Below are 20,712 nucleotides of genomic sequence, written 5' to 3'. Positions count from 1 at the left end.
TACTATTTTGGTAGAATTCGATCAACTGTGGCAACCGTGGTGGTAATGCAAATTTATTTTTACTAGTCTACATTGCATTTTCATACATTTTAAGATAATAAAGCACATAGAACTTATTTCTTTTAATTTAACGAAAAATATTGTAGGGGAAATTGTAGGGAAAATTTTTTTGGGAATGTAGGGGAAAGTAGGGAAGATTTTTTTTCCTTGTAGAGTAAACAGAAAATTGTCCATGGTAACACTGGTCCATTGTGATGCCACAGGGGCTCTACTTGTCTCTTATCAATGAATTCTGACTTCCTAACACGGTTACCACGCAAAAATTTATATCTATAGTAAATTTTGTACAAATTTTATTTCTACAAAAAATTTTATTTAAATTTTATTTGGTCATCATTTTATTACAAAATTTTGTCAACAATTTATATCTCCGGTAAATTTTGTCAAAATTCTATTTCTACAAAAAATGTTTTATTTTGTCATATTTTATTTCTATAGAAAATTTTGCTAAAATTTTATTTCTATGAAAGGTTTAAGAACCTCTTAATTGAGGATATAGATGCTGTGGAACAAAAACTATGTCTCTTCAATCCTTTAAAAAGATATAGAGCCCAACATCTAACATAAAATGTTTACAATTGAAGTACGAAGAAGTTAGGGCACATGGCAAAACGAATATTGACATAGGCTTACCACGGCCATTATGGTACGGGAAAACTTTAATCCCCATTATAACCTGACCTGTATCTAATATAGTCAAAAAATAACAGCGATATATCAAAGTCATTAATTTAAATAGCATTATTTTTAATTACATACAATAATAATGAATTTCTTCTCATATGGCAAAATTTGCGATTTTCAATAAAAGTTAACCTTTCAAACCCGCTTCGACGAAGAGTTTTCAAAGGAAACTATTATATTTGATTCGTGGTGGTGGGTATTTAGGATTCGGCCCGGCCGAACTTACTGCTGTATATACTTGTTTGTGTGTACTTCATAACTTTATTACTTACCAAAAGCCGTTCGAATAGTGTATTCACGTAAGGCATACAAAAGTGGAGTTTTTCTATTATTTTCAATGTATTCATCGATAGTATTGAACAGAGGATCCATCTTATTATTGAATGTGGGTAAGAATGATAGTAAATTCGAATTTTTAAATGAAGTATTTGCAATTTTTCGTTGTCTACTCCAATGCTCTCCTAAACATAACAAAGATTAAGACATTTAAGACTTTTTAAATTTATTTTTATATACAAAATCTTACCTTGTGATGAAATTAATCCATTGCCAAATGCATGCGCAAATCCATCATATATGACATCCGATTTGGATATGCAAAGTTTTGAAGTGAGAATATTTTTAATTGTTTCCGGATCGCTGGTTATAAAGAAAAGATGCGGTCCAGTATATTCCATTACATTTTTCCCATATTCGACAGCAAGTTCAGTAAATTTCTCCAGAATAACTGTAGAAGAAAAAAAATTTAAGATTTTTTTTTTTAAAGTGACAGCAACGAAAAGTATTAGACCGTGACCGCGTTCAATTATTAGGCATATCGATCATCTTGTTATTAAATTGTGAGTCTATTTAGTGATGTCCGTCTGTATGTATTTTTGTGGGATGAAAAGACAGAGCTAGTACTTTTCACCAGGAGGAGAAAGCTTATCGATTACAAGTCTCCTGAATTCCAGGGCACGAAGTTGAGCCTCTCAAAATCAGCAAGGTACTTGGGAATTCTTTTGGATACCAAACTTAACTGGATGGAGAATACTGTGGATCGCATAAAGAGGGCCTATGCGGCATTATACTCATGTCAGAAATTGGTCGGGCAAAGATGGGGAATGAGGCCTTCTCTTTTTGGCTGGCTTTATACAGCGGTTGTAGGACCTGTGGCCACATATGGTTAACATGTTTGGTGGACAATCGTGAGACACCAAAATCATATGTCGAGAATAAATAGGACTGCACTTATTTATATGACAGGCGCTATGAGGATCACAGCCAGTGCCGCTTTGGAGGTACTGATGGGAGCTATAGCATTCGATTTACACGTAAGGAAGACAGCAGAGCTGACACTTCTGAGACTTAAGAGCTTCAATACGCTGGACAGGACTGAAATTCTTGCCGGGCATTATAGAGAGACGGACCATATGGCCAGCGAGCATGTTTATCATCACAAACCAGCACACAAGTATAGAGGAGTGGGAAGACAGGAGGATACTCTTCGGAACCCTGAACATGTATACGGACGGATCAAAGATGGAGGACGGAACGCGCAGCGGAAACTATAGCAGTGAACTGGCAATAAGAGAGTCTTACACGCTGGATAGTGATTGCAGTATTTTTCAGGCTGAAATTTCTGCGATGACAAAGGCCGATCCCAAGATTTGGCTTGCGAGCCTCTTGGGGGAGCAAAATTCACCCGATCCGGTTGAAATTTGATACGTGGTGAAATTTGGTACATTGCGCTAGTATATGGCCGCTAACAACCATGCCAAAATTGGTCCATATCGATCTATAGTCATATTTAGGCGATCCCCAAAAATAATCTAACAAAATTTTATTTCTTTAGAAAATTTTGTTAAAATTTTATTACTATAGAAAATTTTGTCAAAATTTTATTACTATAGAACATTTCTCAAAATTTTATTGCTATAGCAAATTTTGTCAAAATTTTATTACTATAGAAAATTTTGTCAAAATTTTATTACTATAGAAAATTTGTCAAAATTTTATTACTATAGAAAATTTTGTCAAAATTTTATTACTATAGAAAATTTTGTCAAAATTTTATTACTATAGAAAATTTTGTCAAAATTTTATTACTATAGAAAATTTTGTCAAAAATTTATTACTATAGAAAATTTTGTCAAAATTTTATTACTATAAAAAATTTTGTCAAAATTTTATTACTATAGAAAATTTTGTTAAAATTTTATTACTATAGAAAATTTTGTCAACATTTTATTACTATAGAAAATTTTGTCAAAATTTTATTACTATAGAAAATGTTGTCAAAATTGTATTACTATAGAAAATTTTGTCAAAATTTTATTACTATCGAACATTTTGTCAAAATTTTATTACTATAGAAAATTTTGTCAAAATTTTATTTTTTTGAAAATTTTCTCAAAATTTTATTACTATAGAAAATTTTGTCAAAATTTTATTACTATCGAACATTTTGTCAAAATTTTATTACTATAGAAAATTTTGTCAAAATTTTATTTTTGTGAAAATTTTCTCAAAATTTTATTACTATAGAAAATTTTGTCAAAATTTTATTACTATAGAAATTTGTCAAAATTTTATTACTATAGAAAATTTTGTCAAAATTTTATTACTATAGAAAATGTTGTCAAAATTGTATTACTATAGAAAATTTTGTCAAAATTTTATTACTATAGAAAATTTTGTCAAAATTTTATTACTATAGAAAATTTTGTCAAAATTTTATTACTATAGAAAATTTTGTCAAAATTTTATTACTATCGAACATTTTGTCAAAATTTTATTACTATAGAAAATTTTGTCAAAATTTTATTACTATAGAAATTTGTCAAAATTTTATTACTATAGAAAATTTGTCAAAATTTTATTACTATAGAAAATTTTGTCAAAATTTTATTACTATAGAAAATGTTGTCAAAATTGTATTATTACTATAGAAAATTTTGTAAAAATTTTATTACTATAGAAAATTTTCTCAAAATTTTATTGATATAGAAAATTTTGTCAAAAGTTTATTACTATAGAAAATTTCTCAAAATTTTATTACTATAGAAAATTTGTCAAAACTTTATTACTATAAATAATTTTGTCAAAATTTTATTACTATATAAAATTTTGTCAAAATTTTATTACTATAGAAAATTTTGTCAAAATTTTATTACTATAGAAAATGTTGTCAAAATTTTATTACTATAGAAAATTTTGTCAAAATTTTGTTTCTATAGAAAATTTTCTCAAAATTTTATTACTATAGAAAATTTTATCAATGTTGAACATGTATGAACATGTATACGGACGGATCAAAGATGGAGGACGGAACGCGCAGCGGAAACTATAGCAGTGAACTGGCAATAAGAGAGTCTTACACGCTGGATAGTGATTGCAGTATTTTTCAGGCTGAAATTTCTGCGATGACAAAGGCCGATCCCAAGATTTGGCTTGCGAGCCTCTTGGGGGAGCAAAATTCACCCGATCCGGTTGAAATTTGATACGTGGTGAAATTTGGTACATTGCGCTAGTATATGGCCGCTAACAACCATGCCAAAATTGGTCCATATCGATCTATAGTCATATTTAGGCGATCCCCAAAAATAATCTAACAAAATTTTATTTCTTTAGAAAATTTTGTTAAAATTTTATTACTATAGAAAATTTTGTCAAAATTTTTTTACTATAGAACATTTCTCAAAATTTTATTGCTATAGCAAATTTTGTCAAAATTTTATTACTATAGAAAATTTTGTCAAAATTTTATTACTATAGAAAATTTGTCAAAATTTTATTACTATAGAAAATTTTGTCAAAATTTTATTACTATAGAAAATTTTGTCAAAATTTTATTACTATAGAAAATTTTGTCAAAATTTTATTACTATAGAAAATTTTGTCAAAAATTTATTACTATAGAAAATTTTGTCAAAATTTTATTACTATAAAAAATTTTGTCAAAATTTTATTACTATAGAAAATTTTGTTAAAATTTTATTACTATAGAAAATTTTGTCAACATTTTATTACTATAGAAAATTTTGTCAAAATTTTATTACTATAGAAAATGTTGTCAAAATTGTATTACTATAGAAAATTTTGTCAAAATTTTATTACTATCGAACATTTTGTCAAAATTTTATTACTATAGAAAATTTTGTCAAAATTTTATTTTTTTTGAAAATTTTCTCAAAATTTTATTACTATAGAAAATTTTGTCAAAATTTTATTACTATCGAACATTTTGTCAAAATTTTATTACTATAGAAAATTTTGTCAAAATTTTATTACTATCGAACATTTTGTCAAAATTTTATTACTATAGAAAATTTTGTCAAAATTTTATTTTTTTGAAAATTTTCTCAAAATTTTATTACTATCGAACATTTTGTCAAAATTTTATTACTATAGAAAATTTTGTCAAAATTTTATTTTTTGGAAAATTTTCTCAAAATTTTATTACTATAGAAAATTTTGTCAAAATTTTATTACTATAGAAATTTGTCAAAATTTTATTACTATAGAAAATTTGTCAAAATTTTATTACTATAGAAAATTTTGTCAAAATTTTATTACTATAGAAAATGTTGTCAAAATTGTATTACTATAGAAAATTTTGTCAAAATTTTATTACTATAGAAAATTTTGTCAAAATTTTATTACTATAGAAAATGTTGTCAAAATTTTATTACTATAGAAAATTTTCTCAAAATTTTATTACTATAGAACATTTTCACAAATTTAATTACTATAGAAAATTTTATCAAAATTTTATTACTATAGAAAATTTTCTCAAAATTTTATTACTATAGGAAATTTTGTCAAAGTTTTATTTCTGTAGAAAATATTGTCAAAATTTTATAACTATAGAAAATTTTCTCAAAATTTTATTACTATAGAAAATTTTGTCAAAATTTTATTACTATAAAAAATTTGTCAAAATTTTATTACTATAGAAAATTTGTCAAAATTTTATTACTATAGAAAATGTCAAAATTTTATTACTATAGAAAATGTTGTCAAAATTTTATTACTATAGAAAATTTTGTCAAAATTTTATTACTATAGAAAATTTTCTCAAAATTTTATTGATATAGAAAATTTTGTCAAAAGTTTATTACTATAGAAAATTTCTCAAAATTTTATTACTATAGAAAATTTGTCAAAACTTTATTACTATAAATAATTTTGTCAAAATTTTATTACTATATAAAATTTTGTCAAAATTTTATTACTGTAGAAAATTTTGTCAAAATTTTATTACTATAGAAAATTTTGTCAAAATTTTATTACTATAGAAAATTTTGTCAAAATTTTATTACTATAGAAAATGTTGTCAAAATTTTATTTCTATAGAAAATTTTCTCAAAATTTTATTACTATAGAAAATTTTATCAATGTTTTATTACTATAGAAAATTTTGTCAATGTTTTATTACTATAGAAAATTTTGTCAAAATTTTATTGCTATAGAAAATTTTGTCAAAATTTTATAACTATAGAAAATTTTGTCAAAATTTTATTACTATAGAAAATGTTGTTAAAATTTTATTAGTAAGAAAATTTTCTCAAAATTTTATTACTTTAGAAAATTTTGTTAAAATTTTATTACTGTAGAAAATTTTCTCAAAATTTTGTCAAAATGTTATTACTATAGAAAATTTTCTCAAAATTTTATTACTATAGAAAACTTTGTCAAAATTTTATTACTATATTAAATTTTGTCAAAATTTTATTACTATAGAACATTTTCACAAATTTAATTACTATAGAAAATTTTATCAAAATTTTATTACTATACAAAATTTTATCAAAATTTTATTACTACAGAAAATTTTGTCAAAGTTTTATTTCTGTAGAAAATATTGTCAAAATTTTATAACTATAGAAAATTTTGTCAAAATTTTATTTTTTTTTCTTTCTTTCTTTCTTTTCTTTATTTGCTTTCCCATGCACAAGACCACTTGAGTCTCATATTTCAGCATGAGAAGTTTAAAATCATAATGTACAATTAAATAAATATAATATAATTACAATATTAGGTTTCATGAAAAAAAAATTTTTATATTTAAAAAATTAATCAAAATAGATCTATAAGCAAATAACCTTAATATTTTATATTGAAAAACTGATTACAGACTGAAAAAAAAACACTATTAGAATTTAAGTTTGACAATTGTAAAAAGAGGAGAAAAATAACAACAATTAAAATAAGATTTATAAAATTTATAATTACAGATAATGGATAAAGAATATTAAAATTGAAAATATGAAAAAGAAAAACAAAAACAAAAAATTGAACGAAAATTTTATAACAAATAAAAGAAAGTTATAAATAAAAGTACATATTGCATAAAAATAAGGGTACATATTGCATGAAAACGAAAACAAATTTTAAGAATTAAAACTAGCTAGCAAACAGTTTAGAGTAAAATAAAACAAATGATAAAGAATCTTGTTTAATTATTACTCAAAAACGAGATAACATTTTTCTTAAAGGCATCTGCATTACTTATACATTGGATATTATAAGTAAGTGAGTTCCACAGACGGATGGAGTTAATAAAAAATTGCCACTCAGAGACCAAACAGCTATGACGAAGCAAAATTAATCTTTTTCCTCTATTAAATCTTGAAAAACGCAGGCGTTGAAATAAATGCACCGGGTGACCACTATAAATAATCCTATGCAAGAAAATAAGGACTCTTAACTTAAGTAGATTGTGAAATGTCATGTCATACAAGCATACTGAGAAAGCCGAAACACTGTCATATCTTCGTATACCATATACGTAGCGGGTAATGCTATTGAACGTCCTATTCATTCTCTGCATACTTAGGGCATCGCACTTAGCAAAAAGTTCACATCCGTAAAGCATAATGGACATCAAGAATGACTTGGCTAAGATAACCCTTATTCTTAACGGAGTACAACGTTGTGACTGCCATAGTGTCCGAAGTATTGAATATACACGGCCACACATAGCGGTAATATGGTCAGACCACGTCAGAGTGCTGTTGAACATCACCCCAAGATTTCTGGCACGCTCCACTATCCCCATCGTCTGATTATCTATCCTTATATCAACATTAACTCTAGACCTCACTGTTCGCCCTTTAATCACCAAACACTTAGATTTCATTGGGTTAATAGTAAGACCATTGGCCTGTGCCCACATTGATATCCTCCCAAGATCCTCATTCAATAGAGCCTCACAACTACCAATTGATGATGGTTCGCACCCTATATATAACTGAACATCATCAGCATACATTCGCATCCGACAATGTCTCACCTGCGTAGGTAGATCATTAGAGTATAGGGAGAAGAGCAAGGGTCCTAATATTGAACCTTGCGGAACACCTCTGCTTACCAACCGCACCTGTGATTGCCTGTCCCCAATCCTGACATATTGATACCTATCCGAGAGGTATGATGAAATTAATCTTGCCGACGTGTTTGAAAACCCAAAGAAATTGCGTAATTTAGCACAAAGTAAATCGTGGTCTACGGTGTCAAATGCTTTAGAATGATCTAAAAGCACTAGCAACACATATTTCCTTTCATCCATAAAGCGCCTGATATCCTCCGACACGTCAACAAGGGCTGTAATACAACTATTCTTCCGTCGAAATCCAGACTGTGAGTCCGTTAACAAGGCATTCGTACGCAAGTACTCATCCATTTGATCCCTCAACACACGCTCAAGTGCCTTTGATAGAAATGGCAGAATCGCTACGGGTCTGTAATCTCCGCTTGTCTTCGGTACAGGAACTATCCGTGCTACCTTCCACCTACTTGGATAATAACTATTGGTTATTATCCTATTAAATATGAAGGTAATAAAGGGGAGGAGTTCACGCAATATTTATTATTATAGAAAATTTTGTCAAAATTTTATTACTATAGAAAATGTTGTTAAAATTTTATTAGTAAGAAAATTTTCTCAAAATTTTATTACTTTAGAAAATTTTGTTAAAATTTTATTTTCTCAAAATTGTATTACTTTAGAAAATTTTGTTAAAATTTTATTACTGTAGAAAATTTTCTCAAAATTTTATTTTTATAGAAAATTTTCTCAAAATTTTATTACTACAGAAAATTTTGTCAAAGTTTTATTTCTGTAGAAAATATTGTCAAAATTTTATTACTATAGAAAATTTTGTCAAAATTTTATTACTATAGAAAATTTTGTCAAAATTTTATTACTGTAGAAAATTTTGTCAAAATTTTATTACTATAGAAAATCTTGTCAAAATTTTATTACTATAGAAAACTTTGTCAAAATTTTATTACTATATTAAATTTTGTCAAAATTTTATTACTATAGAACATTTTCACAAATTTAATTACTATAGAAGATTTTATCAAAATTTTATTACTATAGAAAATTTTCTCAAAATTTTATTACTACAGAAAATTTTGTCAAAGTTTTATTTCTGTAGAAAATATTGTCAAAATTTTATTACTATAGAAAATTTTCTCAAAATTTTATTACTATAGAAAATTTTGTCAAAATTTTATTACTATAGAAAATTTTGTCAAAATTTTATTACGATATTAAATTTTGTCAAAACTTTATTACTATATTAAATTTTGTCAAAATTTTATTACTATAGAACATTTTCACAAATTTAATTACTATAGAAAATTTGTCAAAATTTTATTACTATAGAAAATTTTCTCACAATTTTATTACTATAGAAAATTTTCGCAAAACTTTATTACTATAGAAAATTTTCTCACAATTTTATTACTATAGAAAATTTTCGCAAAACCTTATTACTATAGAACATTTTCGCAAAACTTTATTACTATAGAAAATTTTGTCAAAATTTTATTACTTTAGAAAATTTTCTCAAAATTTTATTATTTTCTAAAAATTTTATTTCTATAGAAAATTTTGTCAAAATTTTATTTCTATAAAAATTTGGTCAAAATTTTATTACTATACAAAAGTTTTTTATTACTATAGAAAATTTTCTCAAAATGTTATTACTATAGAAAATTTTCTCATAATTTTATTACTATCGAACATTTTCTCAAAATTTTATTAATATAAAAAATTTTCTCAAAATGTTATTACTATAGAAAATTTTCTCAAAATTTTATTACTATAGAAAATTTTCTCCAAATTTTATTACTATAGAAAATTTTCTCAAATTTTTATTTCTATAGAAAATTTTCTCAAAATTTTATTTCTATAGAAAATTTTCTCAAAATGTTATTACTATAGAAAATTTTCTCAAAATTTTATTTCTATAGAAAATTTTCTCAAAATTTTATTTCCATTTGTTTTGTTTTGTTATTGTTGGTTTTGTTCTTTAAGCATTGTTGTTGTTTTTTATTGCAGCTTATTTCTATAGAAAATTTTCTCAAAATTTTATTACTATAGAAAATTTTCTCAAAATTTTATTCATTGTCTTCATTTAAACTTAACAAACAATTAAAAATTCTCGTAATTTGCAACCCCTTCCCAAAAGAACTTCCTTGCATATGAAAAAGTCAACTGACACAGGTTCAAATCCACGACTCGTAGTTTTATTTTAATTGTTCTTTTACTTTTTTTATTGATTTTCTCTGCTCTTTTTATATTTAATTGTCCAATTTTAATTTTTGTTTTAAACGGCTAAATAGCGTATTTTCTAAGATTTGTACAAAAGAACTTCATCGGAAGAGGAAATAATTATGGAAGATCCCGGCATGCTCTTAAAAAGAATTGTTTGTGAAACAACTTTTATTTTTTTTTTTTTTTGCTGGGCTATTAAACTTTTCAATTCACAGACACTGATAACTTTGTTTCTCATTTTCACTTTCAATAACAAATCACCTTTAGCTCCCCACAAAGGTCCAAATCCCAAAACTATTTGGTATTTTTTATGTGGAAAATGCTTGATCAATGCAATGAAATGTCGGTCCTTCCAACGTTTATAGATCCATGCGGATATTAGGATCACTAAAAGGCAATACAAATAGGAAATCATTTTTAATTACACGTTAATGTGTTTGAAATAATATCGACGAAACCACTGAAGAATGGTGCAGCGTGGTAAGGAATATTTATAGATAGTTGTGTCAATCATTTTGTATTAAAAAAAAAAAAACAAAAAACAAACAAAAACAAGCATATACGGCCGTAAGTTCGGCGAGGCCGTATCTTATGTACCCTACTCCATGGATTGTGTAGAAACTTATACTAAAGACTGTCATGCATAATCGAATTACTTGGGTTGCGATAATACTTGCCGAAGGCAAGGTATCTTAAAACTTCTTAACACCGTCTTCTAAATTGTAAGATCCCTACCGGAAATGGATCAACCACAGGACCGGTACAGGACTAGTCCCTGGTGTGTATGGACCGGTAGTAATTCTGGTCATAGTCCATACGGGGTATATATTAAACAAAACAAATATATACGGCCCTAAGTTCGGCCAGGCCGAATCTTATGTACCCTCCACCATGGATTGCGTACAAACTTCTACTACAGACGGTCTTCCACAATTAAATTACTTGGGTTGCAGCCGATGGCAAGGCATCCTAAAAATTCTTAACATCATCTTCTAAATTGTAAGTTAGTCGATGCGGGATATATAGTAGACAAAAGAAAGGTCGATTAAATATGTATATATTCAGTTCTTGATCGGTATATATATAGGGAAGAAATAATTACGAACCGATATAAACTTTTGTACGGTAATTATAGAGCCAGAATTGAAATATGGGGGTCGCTTTATATGAATGGCACATTTTTTACTAATTGGTAGATTAGTAGAATTAGTGATGTTTTGGAAGATTTTGCAAAATATTCCTCTCCAACAATGAAATGCTTCATAAATTTTCTATAGGAATAACATTTTGACAAAATTTTCTACAGAAATTTTCTATAGAAGTAAATTTTCAACAAAATTTTGTATAGAAATTATATTTTGACAAAATTTCCTAAAGACATAAAAGGTTGACAAAATTTTCTATAGACAAAATTTTCTATTGACAAAATTTTGTATAATAATAACATTTTTACCAAATTTTTTATAGAAATAAAATTTTGACAACATTTTGTATAGTAATAACATTTTTACCAAATTTTTTATAGAAATAAAATTTTGACAAAATTTTCTCTAAAAATAAAATATTGACAAAATTTTGTATAGAAATTATATTTTGCCAAAATTTTCTACAGAAATAAAGTTTTGACAAAATTTTCTATAGAAATAAAGTTTAGACAAAATTTTGTATAGTAATAAAATTTTGACAAAATTTTCTATAGAAATAAAATATTGACAAAATTTTCTACAGAAATAAAATGTTTACAAAATTTTCTATAGAAATAAATTTTTGACAAAATTTTGTATAGAAGTTATATTTTGCCAAAATTTTCTATAGAAATGAAATTTTGACAAAATTTTCTATAGAAATAATATCTTGACAAAATGTTGTCTAGTAATAAAATTTCCACCAAATTTTTTATAGAAATAAAATTTTGACAAAATTTTCTACAGAAATAAAATTTTGACAAAATTTTCTATAGAAATAAAATTTTAATAACATTTTCTTCAGAAATAAAATTTTGAAAAAATTTTGTATAATAATAAAATTTTGACCAAATTTTTTATACAAATACAATTTTGACAAAATTTTCTACAGAAATAATATCTTGACAAAATTTTCTACAGAAATAAAATGTTGACAAAATTTTCTATAGAAATAAAATCTTGACAAAATTTTGTATAGAAATTATATTTTGCCAAAATTTTCTATAGAAATAAAATTTTGACAAAATTTTCTATAGAAATAAAATCTTGACAAAATTTTGTATACTAATAAAATTTTGACCAAATTTTTTATAGGAATAAAATGTTGACAAAATTTTCTATAGAAATAAAATCTTGACAACATTTTCTACAGAAATAAAATTTTGACAAAATTTTCTACAGAAATAAAATTCTGACAAAATTTTGTATTCTAATAAAATTTTGAACAAATTTTCTATAGAAATAAATTTTTGTATAGAAATTATATTTTGCCAAAATTTTCTATAGAAATAAAATCTTGACAAAATTTGGTGTAGTAATAAGCTGTTGACCAAATTTTTTATAGAAATAAAATGTTGACAAAATTTTTTATAGAAATAAAATCTAGACAAAATTTTGTACAGTAATAAAATTTTGACAAAATTTTCTATAGAAATAAAATTTTGACAAAATTTTCTATGAAATATGAAATATTTTTCTGAATTGAAATATGGGGGTCGCTTTATATGGATGCTGTATACAATTATGAACACGAGTCTATCAAAAATGGCAGATTTTTTACTAATTGGTAGATTAGTAGAATTCTTGATGTTTTGGAAGATTTTGCAAAATATTCCTCTCCAACAATGAAATGCTTCATAAATTTTCTACAGGAATAACATTTTGACAAAATTTTCTATAGAAATAAAATTATGAAAAAATTTTCTATGGAAATAAAATCTTGACAAAATTGTCTATAGAAACAAAATTTTGACAAAATTTTCTATACAAATAAAATTTTGACAAAATTTTCCATAGAAATACAATTTTGACAAAATTTTCTATAGAAAGAAAATTTTGATAAAATATCCTATAGAAATAAAATTTTGATAAAATTTTCTATAGAAATAAAATTTTAATAACGTTTGCTTTAGGAATAAAGTTTTGAAAAAATTTTGTATAGTAATAAAATTTTGACCAAATTTTTTATACAAATAAAATTTTGACAAAATGTTCTATAAAAATAAAATTTGACAAAATCGTCTACAGAAATAAACTGTTGACAAAATTTTCTATAGAAATAAAATCTTGACAAACATTTTGTATACTAATAAAATTTTGACCAAATTTTCTGTAGAAATAAAATTTTGACAAAATTTGTATAGTAATAAAATTTTGACCAAATTTTCTATAGAAATAAAATTTTGACAAAATTTTCTATAGAAATAAAATCTTGACAAAATTTTCTATAGCAATAAAACTTGACAAAATTTTCTGTAGAAATAAAATTTTGACAAAATTTTCTATAGAAATAAAATCTTGACAAAATCTTGTATACTAATAAAATTGTGACCAAATTTTTTATAGGAATAAAAGTTGTTATCGGCTTTACACTATCGAAATGTACAAAATTTCAACCGGATCGGATGAATTTTTGCTCCTTTAAGAGGCTCTTGTGGTCAAATATGGGGATCGGTTTATATAGGGGCTATATATAATTATGAACCGATATGGACCCATTCTGGCATGAGTGCTAGAGACCATATACTAACACCACGTACCAAATTTCAACCGTATCGGATGATATTTGCTTCTCTTAGAGACTCCGCAAATCAAATCTGGGGATGGGTTTATATAGGGGCTATATATAATTATAGACCGATATGGACCAATTTTTGCATGGTTGTTAGAGACCATATACCAACAGCATGTACCAAATTTCAGCCAGATCGGATGAAATTTGCTTCGCTTTGAGGCTTCGCAAGCCAAGTCTGGGGGCCCGTTTATATGGGGGCTATACGTAAAAGTGCACCGATATGGCCCATTTGCAACACCATCCGACCTACATCAATAACAACTACTTGTGCCAAGTTTTAAGTTGATAGCTTGTTTCGTTCGGAAGTTAGCGTGATTTCAACAGACGGACGGACATGCTTAGATCGACTACGAATTACACCACGACCCAGAATATATATATTTATGGAGTCTTAGAGCAATATTTCGATGTGTTATAAATGGAATGCCAAAGTTAATATACCCCCATCCAATGGTGGATGGTATAAAAAGGCCGACGTATATAATTCAGTTTGACAAAATTTTCTATAGAAATAAAATTTTGACAAAATTTTCTATAGAAATGAAATGTTGATAAAATTTTCTATTGAAATAAAATTTTGACCAAATTTTCTATAGATATAACATTTTGACCAAATTTTATATAAAATTTTTACAAAATTGTTTTTCTATAGAAAATTTTATCAAAATGTTATTTCTATAGAAAATTTTGTTAAAATTTTATTTTGATTTATCTACAGAAAATTTCGAAAGTACCATGAAGTACAACTGTGGCAACCGTGACTATATGGTAGTCTTTGTAAGCGGATATAAAACTAAAAAAAATATAATATTGACAAACAAAATTTTAAAATTTTATTTTCTTTAAATTTCAGTTCACTCTTGATAATAATCCTCCAATGGTATTTTTGTTGAAATTTATTAAAAAGTACTTTTGTCGCTCAAAAAATACCTATTTTTTAAAATTGTATTTTCCATCCCTGCTATGTGGTGTAGAAGAGAGGTGTGCACGTGACGCGAAATTGTCGTGAATCACGAAAAATTTCTTGAATCACGCGTGAGTGGTGAGTAGCGCTGATGGCAACGGCGTGAGTGTGCATGAACGTGATTAACAAACCAAAAGTTGTGCGTGAGCGTTAGTCACGAAAATAATTTCTTCGTGAGTTTGCGTGAATAACAAATTTCGGAAAAATACGCTTACGAAAAAAAATCCCGCCCACTGACATAAAACGGTTACGAGATGAATTCATTTACAATTTTAGAGACACCTGGGATGTTAAGAATTTAATAACGCTCTCGATTTTAATCATGCTCATGTTTTTAAACACGTTCCTAAGGTAAATTAGTCATAAAAGTAATCGTGAGCCACGACATTTTTCATGAGTCACGGTGAGTCACGGTTTCGTGAGTCACGACATTTCGTGCGTGAGTGTGAGTGAGTAGAAATTTTCTTTTCCTGAGTGTGAGTGACCGTGAGTCCTACTTAACAATATCGTGCGTGAGTAAGATTTTTCCATCGTGAGTGTGCGTGAGTAAAATATTACTCATGTGCACTCCTCTAGAATAGAATACAAAAACTGCATGCATTGATTCATTTTAATGTCAAGAGCTGAAATTATGAATATACAAATAATTACTGCATATCGTTTCGCTTACATTTCGAATATGACCTACCCAGAATGCGTAATACAGAAATGTACTTATTATAATATAGTAAAAAAACACATATAGACATAACTATATGATAAACTATTAAAAAAATTTAAATTAACAAGTAAGGAAAGTTTAAAGTCGGGCGGGGCCGACTATATTATACCCTGCGCCACTTTGTGATCTACATTTTCGATACCATATCATATCCGTTAAATGTGTTGGGTTTGTCCCAAATACATACATTTAAATATCACTCGATTTGGGCAGAATTTGATAGACTTTTACAAAATCTGTAGACTCAAAATTTAAGTTGGCTAATGCACTAGGGTGGAACACAATGTTAGTAGAAACAAGTATATACAGCAGTAAGTTCGGCCGGGCCGAATCTTAAATACCCACCACCATGAACCAAATATTAGGGTTTCCTTTGAAATTTCATGAGGGCTTGAGGACTTGAGGACACTTCCCGAAGATAAATTTAAAGATTTCACCTATGAAGACTATATCAGATTCTGGATTTATAAGAACCATTTTTGTTTGAGTTTTAGAGGAATCATTGACATCTCTTGTAAGTGTGCAAGAAAATTATAAAATAACGTCTTGATTTGAAATCTTAAATCTGTAGAAGTAAAATCTGGAAATTTTACATTGAGTTTCAAGCAATTTTCATGATCAGTGCGCCTTCTACACCCTCAAGAAGTGAAGTCGGTCTATATGGAGGCATTACCAAATGGACCTATAAAAACTTAATCCGATACACATTTTTGTGTGCAAATCGAAAAAAACTACGGTTTCTACAAACCTAAGGGGGTAAATTGGGAAATCGGTCTATATGGGGGCTATACCAAAATATGGGCTGATACTCACCATTTTCGGTACACCTCTTTATGGTCCTAAAATACCTCTAGATTTCCAATTTCAGGCAAATAGGATAAAAACTTCGGATTCTAGAAGCCCAAGAAGTAAAATCGGGAAATCGGTCTATATGGGGGCTATACCAAAATATGGACCGATACTCACCATTTTCGGCACAACACTTTAAGGTCCTGGAATACCTCTAGATTTCCGATTTGAGGCAAATTAGGCAAAAACTACGGTTTCTATAATCCCAAGAAGTAAAATCGGAAGATCGGTCTATATGGGGACTATATCAAAACATGGACCGATACTCACCATTTTCGGCACACCTCTTTAAGGTCCTAGAATACCTCTAGATTTCCGATTTGAGGCAAATTGGGTAAAAATTACGGATTCTTGAAGACCAAGAAGTAAAATCGGGAGATCGGTCCATATGGGGACTATATCAAAACATGGACTGGTACTCACCATTTTCGGCACACCTCTTTAAGGTCCTAGAATACCTCTAGATTTCCGATTTGAGGCAAATTGGGTAAAAATTACGGATTCTTGAAGACCAAGAAGTAAAATCGGGAGATCGGTCTATATGGGGGCTATATCAGAACATGGACAGATACTCACCAATTTTGGCAAATTGGGTAAAAACTACGGATTCTAGAAGCCCAAGACTTAAAATCGGGAGATCGGTCAATGTGGGGGCTGTATCAAAACATGGACCGGTGCTCACCATTTTCTACACACATCTTTATGGCCCGAAAATACCTCTAGATTTCCAATTTCAGGCAAATAGGATAAAAACTTCGGATTCTAGAAGCCCATGAAGTAAAATCGGGAAATCGGTCTATATGGGGGCTATACCAAAATATGGACCGATACTCACTATTTTCGGCACAACTCTTTAAGGTTAGATTACCTCTAGATTTCCGATTTGAGGCAAATTGGGTAAAAATTATGGATTCTAGAAGCCCAAGAAGTAAAATCGGGAGATCGGTCTATATGGTGGCTATATCAAAACATGGACTGGTACTCACCATTTTCGGTACAAATCTTTAGGGTCCAAGTCACCATTCTATGGTGGTGGGTATAATGAGATACGTTTAAATATGAGCCAATTTTGAGGCAACTTCGCAAAGGTGTATTTATAATTTATCGGTCGATAGATATGTATTAGAAGTATGGAAACATTGGAGTCATTCTCACAAGTTTTCGACTAAGCAGTGGCGATTTTGCAAGGAAAATGTTGATATTTTCTCCAATTTTGTCGAAATCAGAAAAACATATATATGGGAGATATATCTAAATCTGAACCGATTTCTTCCAAAATCAACTGGGTTCTATTCGGACCCAAAACAGGAACTTGTGTCAAATTTGAAGGCGATTGGACTCAAACTCATCACAAAAATGTGTTCTAACACAGACGGACGGACGGACGGACAGATGGACATGGCTAAATCGACTCAGGGACCCACCCTGAGCATTATTTCCAAAGACACCATGTGTCTATTTCGTATCCTTCTGGGTGTTGCAAACATATGCACTAACTTATAATACCCTGTTCCACAGTGTGGAGCAGGGTATAAAAATCTTAAAGATATGACTAAGGGTAATTTTTATACCCTCCATCATAGGATGGGGGTATATTAACTTTGTCATTCCGTTTGTAACACATCGAAATATTGCTCTAAGACCCCATAAAGTATATATATTCTGGGTCGTGGTGAAATTCTGAGTCGATCTAAGCATGTCCGTCCGTCCGTCCGTCTGTTGAAATCACGCTAACTTCCGAACAAAACAAGCTATCAACTTGAAAATGGGCCATATCGGTCCACTTTTACGTTTAGCCCCCATATAAAGGGACCCTCAGATTTGGCTTGTGGAGCCTCTAACAGAAGCATATTTCATCTGATCCGGCTGCAATTTGGTACATGGTGTTGGTATATGGTCTCTAACAACCATACAAAAATTGGTCCACATCGGTCCATAATTATATATAGCCCCCATATAAACCGATCCCCAGATTTGGCTTGTGGAGCCTCTAAAAGAAGCAAATTTCATCCGATCCGGCTGAAATTTGGTACATGATGTTGGTATATGGTCTCTAACAACCATACAAAAATTTGGTACATGATGTTGGTATATGGTCTCTAACAATCATGCAAAAATTGGTCCACATCGACCCATAACTATATATAGCCCCCATATAAAACGTTCTCCAGATTTGACCTCCGGAGCCTCTTGGAGGAGCAAAATTCATCCGATCCGGTTCAAATTAGGAACGTGGTGTTAGTATATGGTCGCTAACAACCATGCCAAAATTGGTCCAATCACACAAAAATTGGTCCATATCGGTTCATAATCATGGTTGCCACTAGAGCCAAAAATAATCTACCAAAATTTTATTTCTATAGAAAATTTTGTCAAAATTTTATTTCTAGAGAAAATTTTGTTAAAATTGTATTTCTAGAGAAAAATTTGTCAAAATTTTATTTCTAGAGAAAATTTTGTTAAAATTTTATTTCTAGAGAAAATTTTGTTAAAATTGTATTTCTAGAGAAAAATTTGTCAAAATTTTATTTCTAGAGAAAATTTTGTTAAAATTTTATTCGGTTCATAATAAAATTTTCATCATTTTCAATATTTTATTTCTATAGAAAATTTTGTCAAAATTTTATTTCTATAGAAAATTTTGTTCAAATTTTATTCGGTTCATAATCATGGTTGCCACTCGAGCCACAAATAATCTACCAAGATTTTATTTCTATAGAAAATTTTGTCAAAAGTTTATTTCTATAGAAAATTTTGTTAAAATTTTATTTCTGTAGAAATTTTTGTCAAAATTTTCTTTCTATAAAATATTTTGTCAAAATTTTTATTTCTATAGAAAATTTTTTTAAAATTTTATTTCTGTAGAAAATTTTGTCAAAATTTTATGTCTACTTTGTCAAACTGAATTATATACCTATTGATTTAATATATACCACGATCTTTTTTGATTTAATATGTACCACGTATGGACTTACATACAATTTAGAAGATGGTGTTAGGAGGTTTTAAGATACCTTGCCATCGGCAAGCGTTACCGCAACTTAAGTAATTCGATTGTGGATGGCAGTGTTTTGAAGAAGTTTCTACGCAATCCATGATGGAGGGTACATAAGCTTCGGCCTGGCCGAACTTACGGCCGTATATACTTGTTTTTTTTTTTTTATTTTTAAATAAAAATGTTACTGAATTAGTACCTACATTTAAAAAAATATAATTTTTAAGTTATTTTCTCAATTGCATAGCATAAAAATGTTTTCTTTGTAATTAAGGAAGTAAGTAAGGAAAGTCTAAAGTCGGCTGGGGCTGACTATATTATACCCTGCACCACTTTGTAGATCCACATATTCGATACCAAATCAAATCTGTGAAATGTGTTGGGTGCTATATGTTATATAAAGGTTTTTGTTTCTATATACGCACATTTAAATCTGACCCGATCTAGACAAAATTTGTTAGAATTACTAAAAAATATGGGAAACATTTAAATCAAAACCAATTTTAGGGCAACTTTGCAAAAGCGTATTTATGATTTATCGACCGATAGCTACGAAGTATTGGCAAATTGGTGTAATTTGTACCAGTTTTCGACTTAGCAGTGGCGCTTTTATAAGAAAAATTTTGATAATTTGTAAATTTTTGCCAAAATTGGAAAAAAATAGCAAATTAGGGTAAAACTCTAGCTTCCCTATCGGGCAAAAGATATATATGGGAGCTATATCTAAATCTGAATCGATTTCTTCCAAAATCAATTTGCGCCTTAAAAATATATATATACACAAGGAAAATTTAATTAAAAATTTTTCCAAAGGTGAACCATAATATGTTTGAACAATACAAACAATATTTTGTTTGGACCAATCGCGAAAACATATATATGCTTGAAGCAAAATGTGTCTGGGGTATATGTTACAGAAGCAATTTTTTTATACCCTCCACCATAGGATGGGGGTATATTAACTTTGTCATTCCGTTTGTAACACATCGAAATATTCCTTTAAGACCCCATAAAGTATATATTTTCTGGGTCGTGGCGAAATTCTGAGTCGATCTGAGCATGTCCGTCCCTCCGTCTATCTGTTGAAATCACGCTAACTTCCGAACGAAACAAGCTATTGACTTGAAACT

The 20,712-nt window shown here is 28.2% G+C and overlaps 1 protein-coding gene across 1 annotated transcript in view; it reads right to left on the bottom strand.

Annotated features, from left to right (window-relative positions):
* The window catches only part of LOC142228003 (putative cytochrome P450 313a4), a 31,654-nt gene extending 20,895 nt beyond the window's left edge, over positions 1 to 10,759 (bottom strand). The window contains exons 1-3 of the mRNA XM_075298272.1: positions 10,556 to 10,759; positions 1,271 to 1,471; positions 1,017 to 1,205 (exon numbers count right to left, since the gene is read on the bottom strand). Coding sequence (XP_075154387.1) covers positions 1,017 to 1,205; positions 1,271 to 1,471; positions 10,556 to 10,709 — 544 coding nt within the window. The 5' untranslated portion in view covers positions 10,710 to 10,759. The remainder of the gene's footprint in view (positions 1 to 1,016; positions 1,206 to 1,270; positions 1,472 to 10,555) is intronic.
* Positions 10,760 to 20,712: the final 9,953 nt, after the last annotated feature.

The sequence above is a fragment of the Haematobia irritans genome, chromosome 3, assembly GCF_050003625.1.
Source record: "Haematobia irritans isolate KBUSLIRL chromosome 3, ASM5000362v1, whole genome shotgun sequence".
NCBI lineage: Eukaryota > Metazoa > Arthropoda > Insecta > Diptera > Muscidae > Haematobia > Haematobia irritans.
Note: the sequence above shows the minus strand (reverse complement) of the source record. Positions and strands in the feature narration are given on the sequence as shown.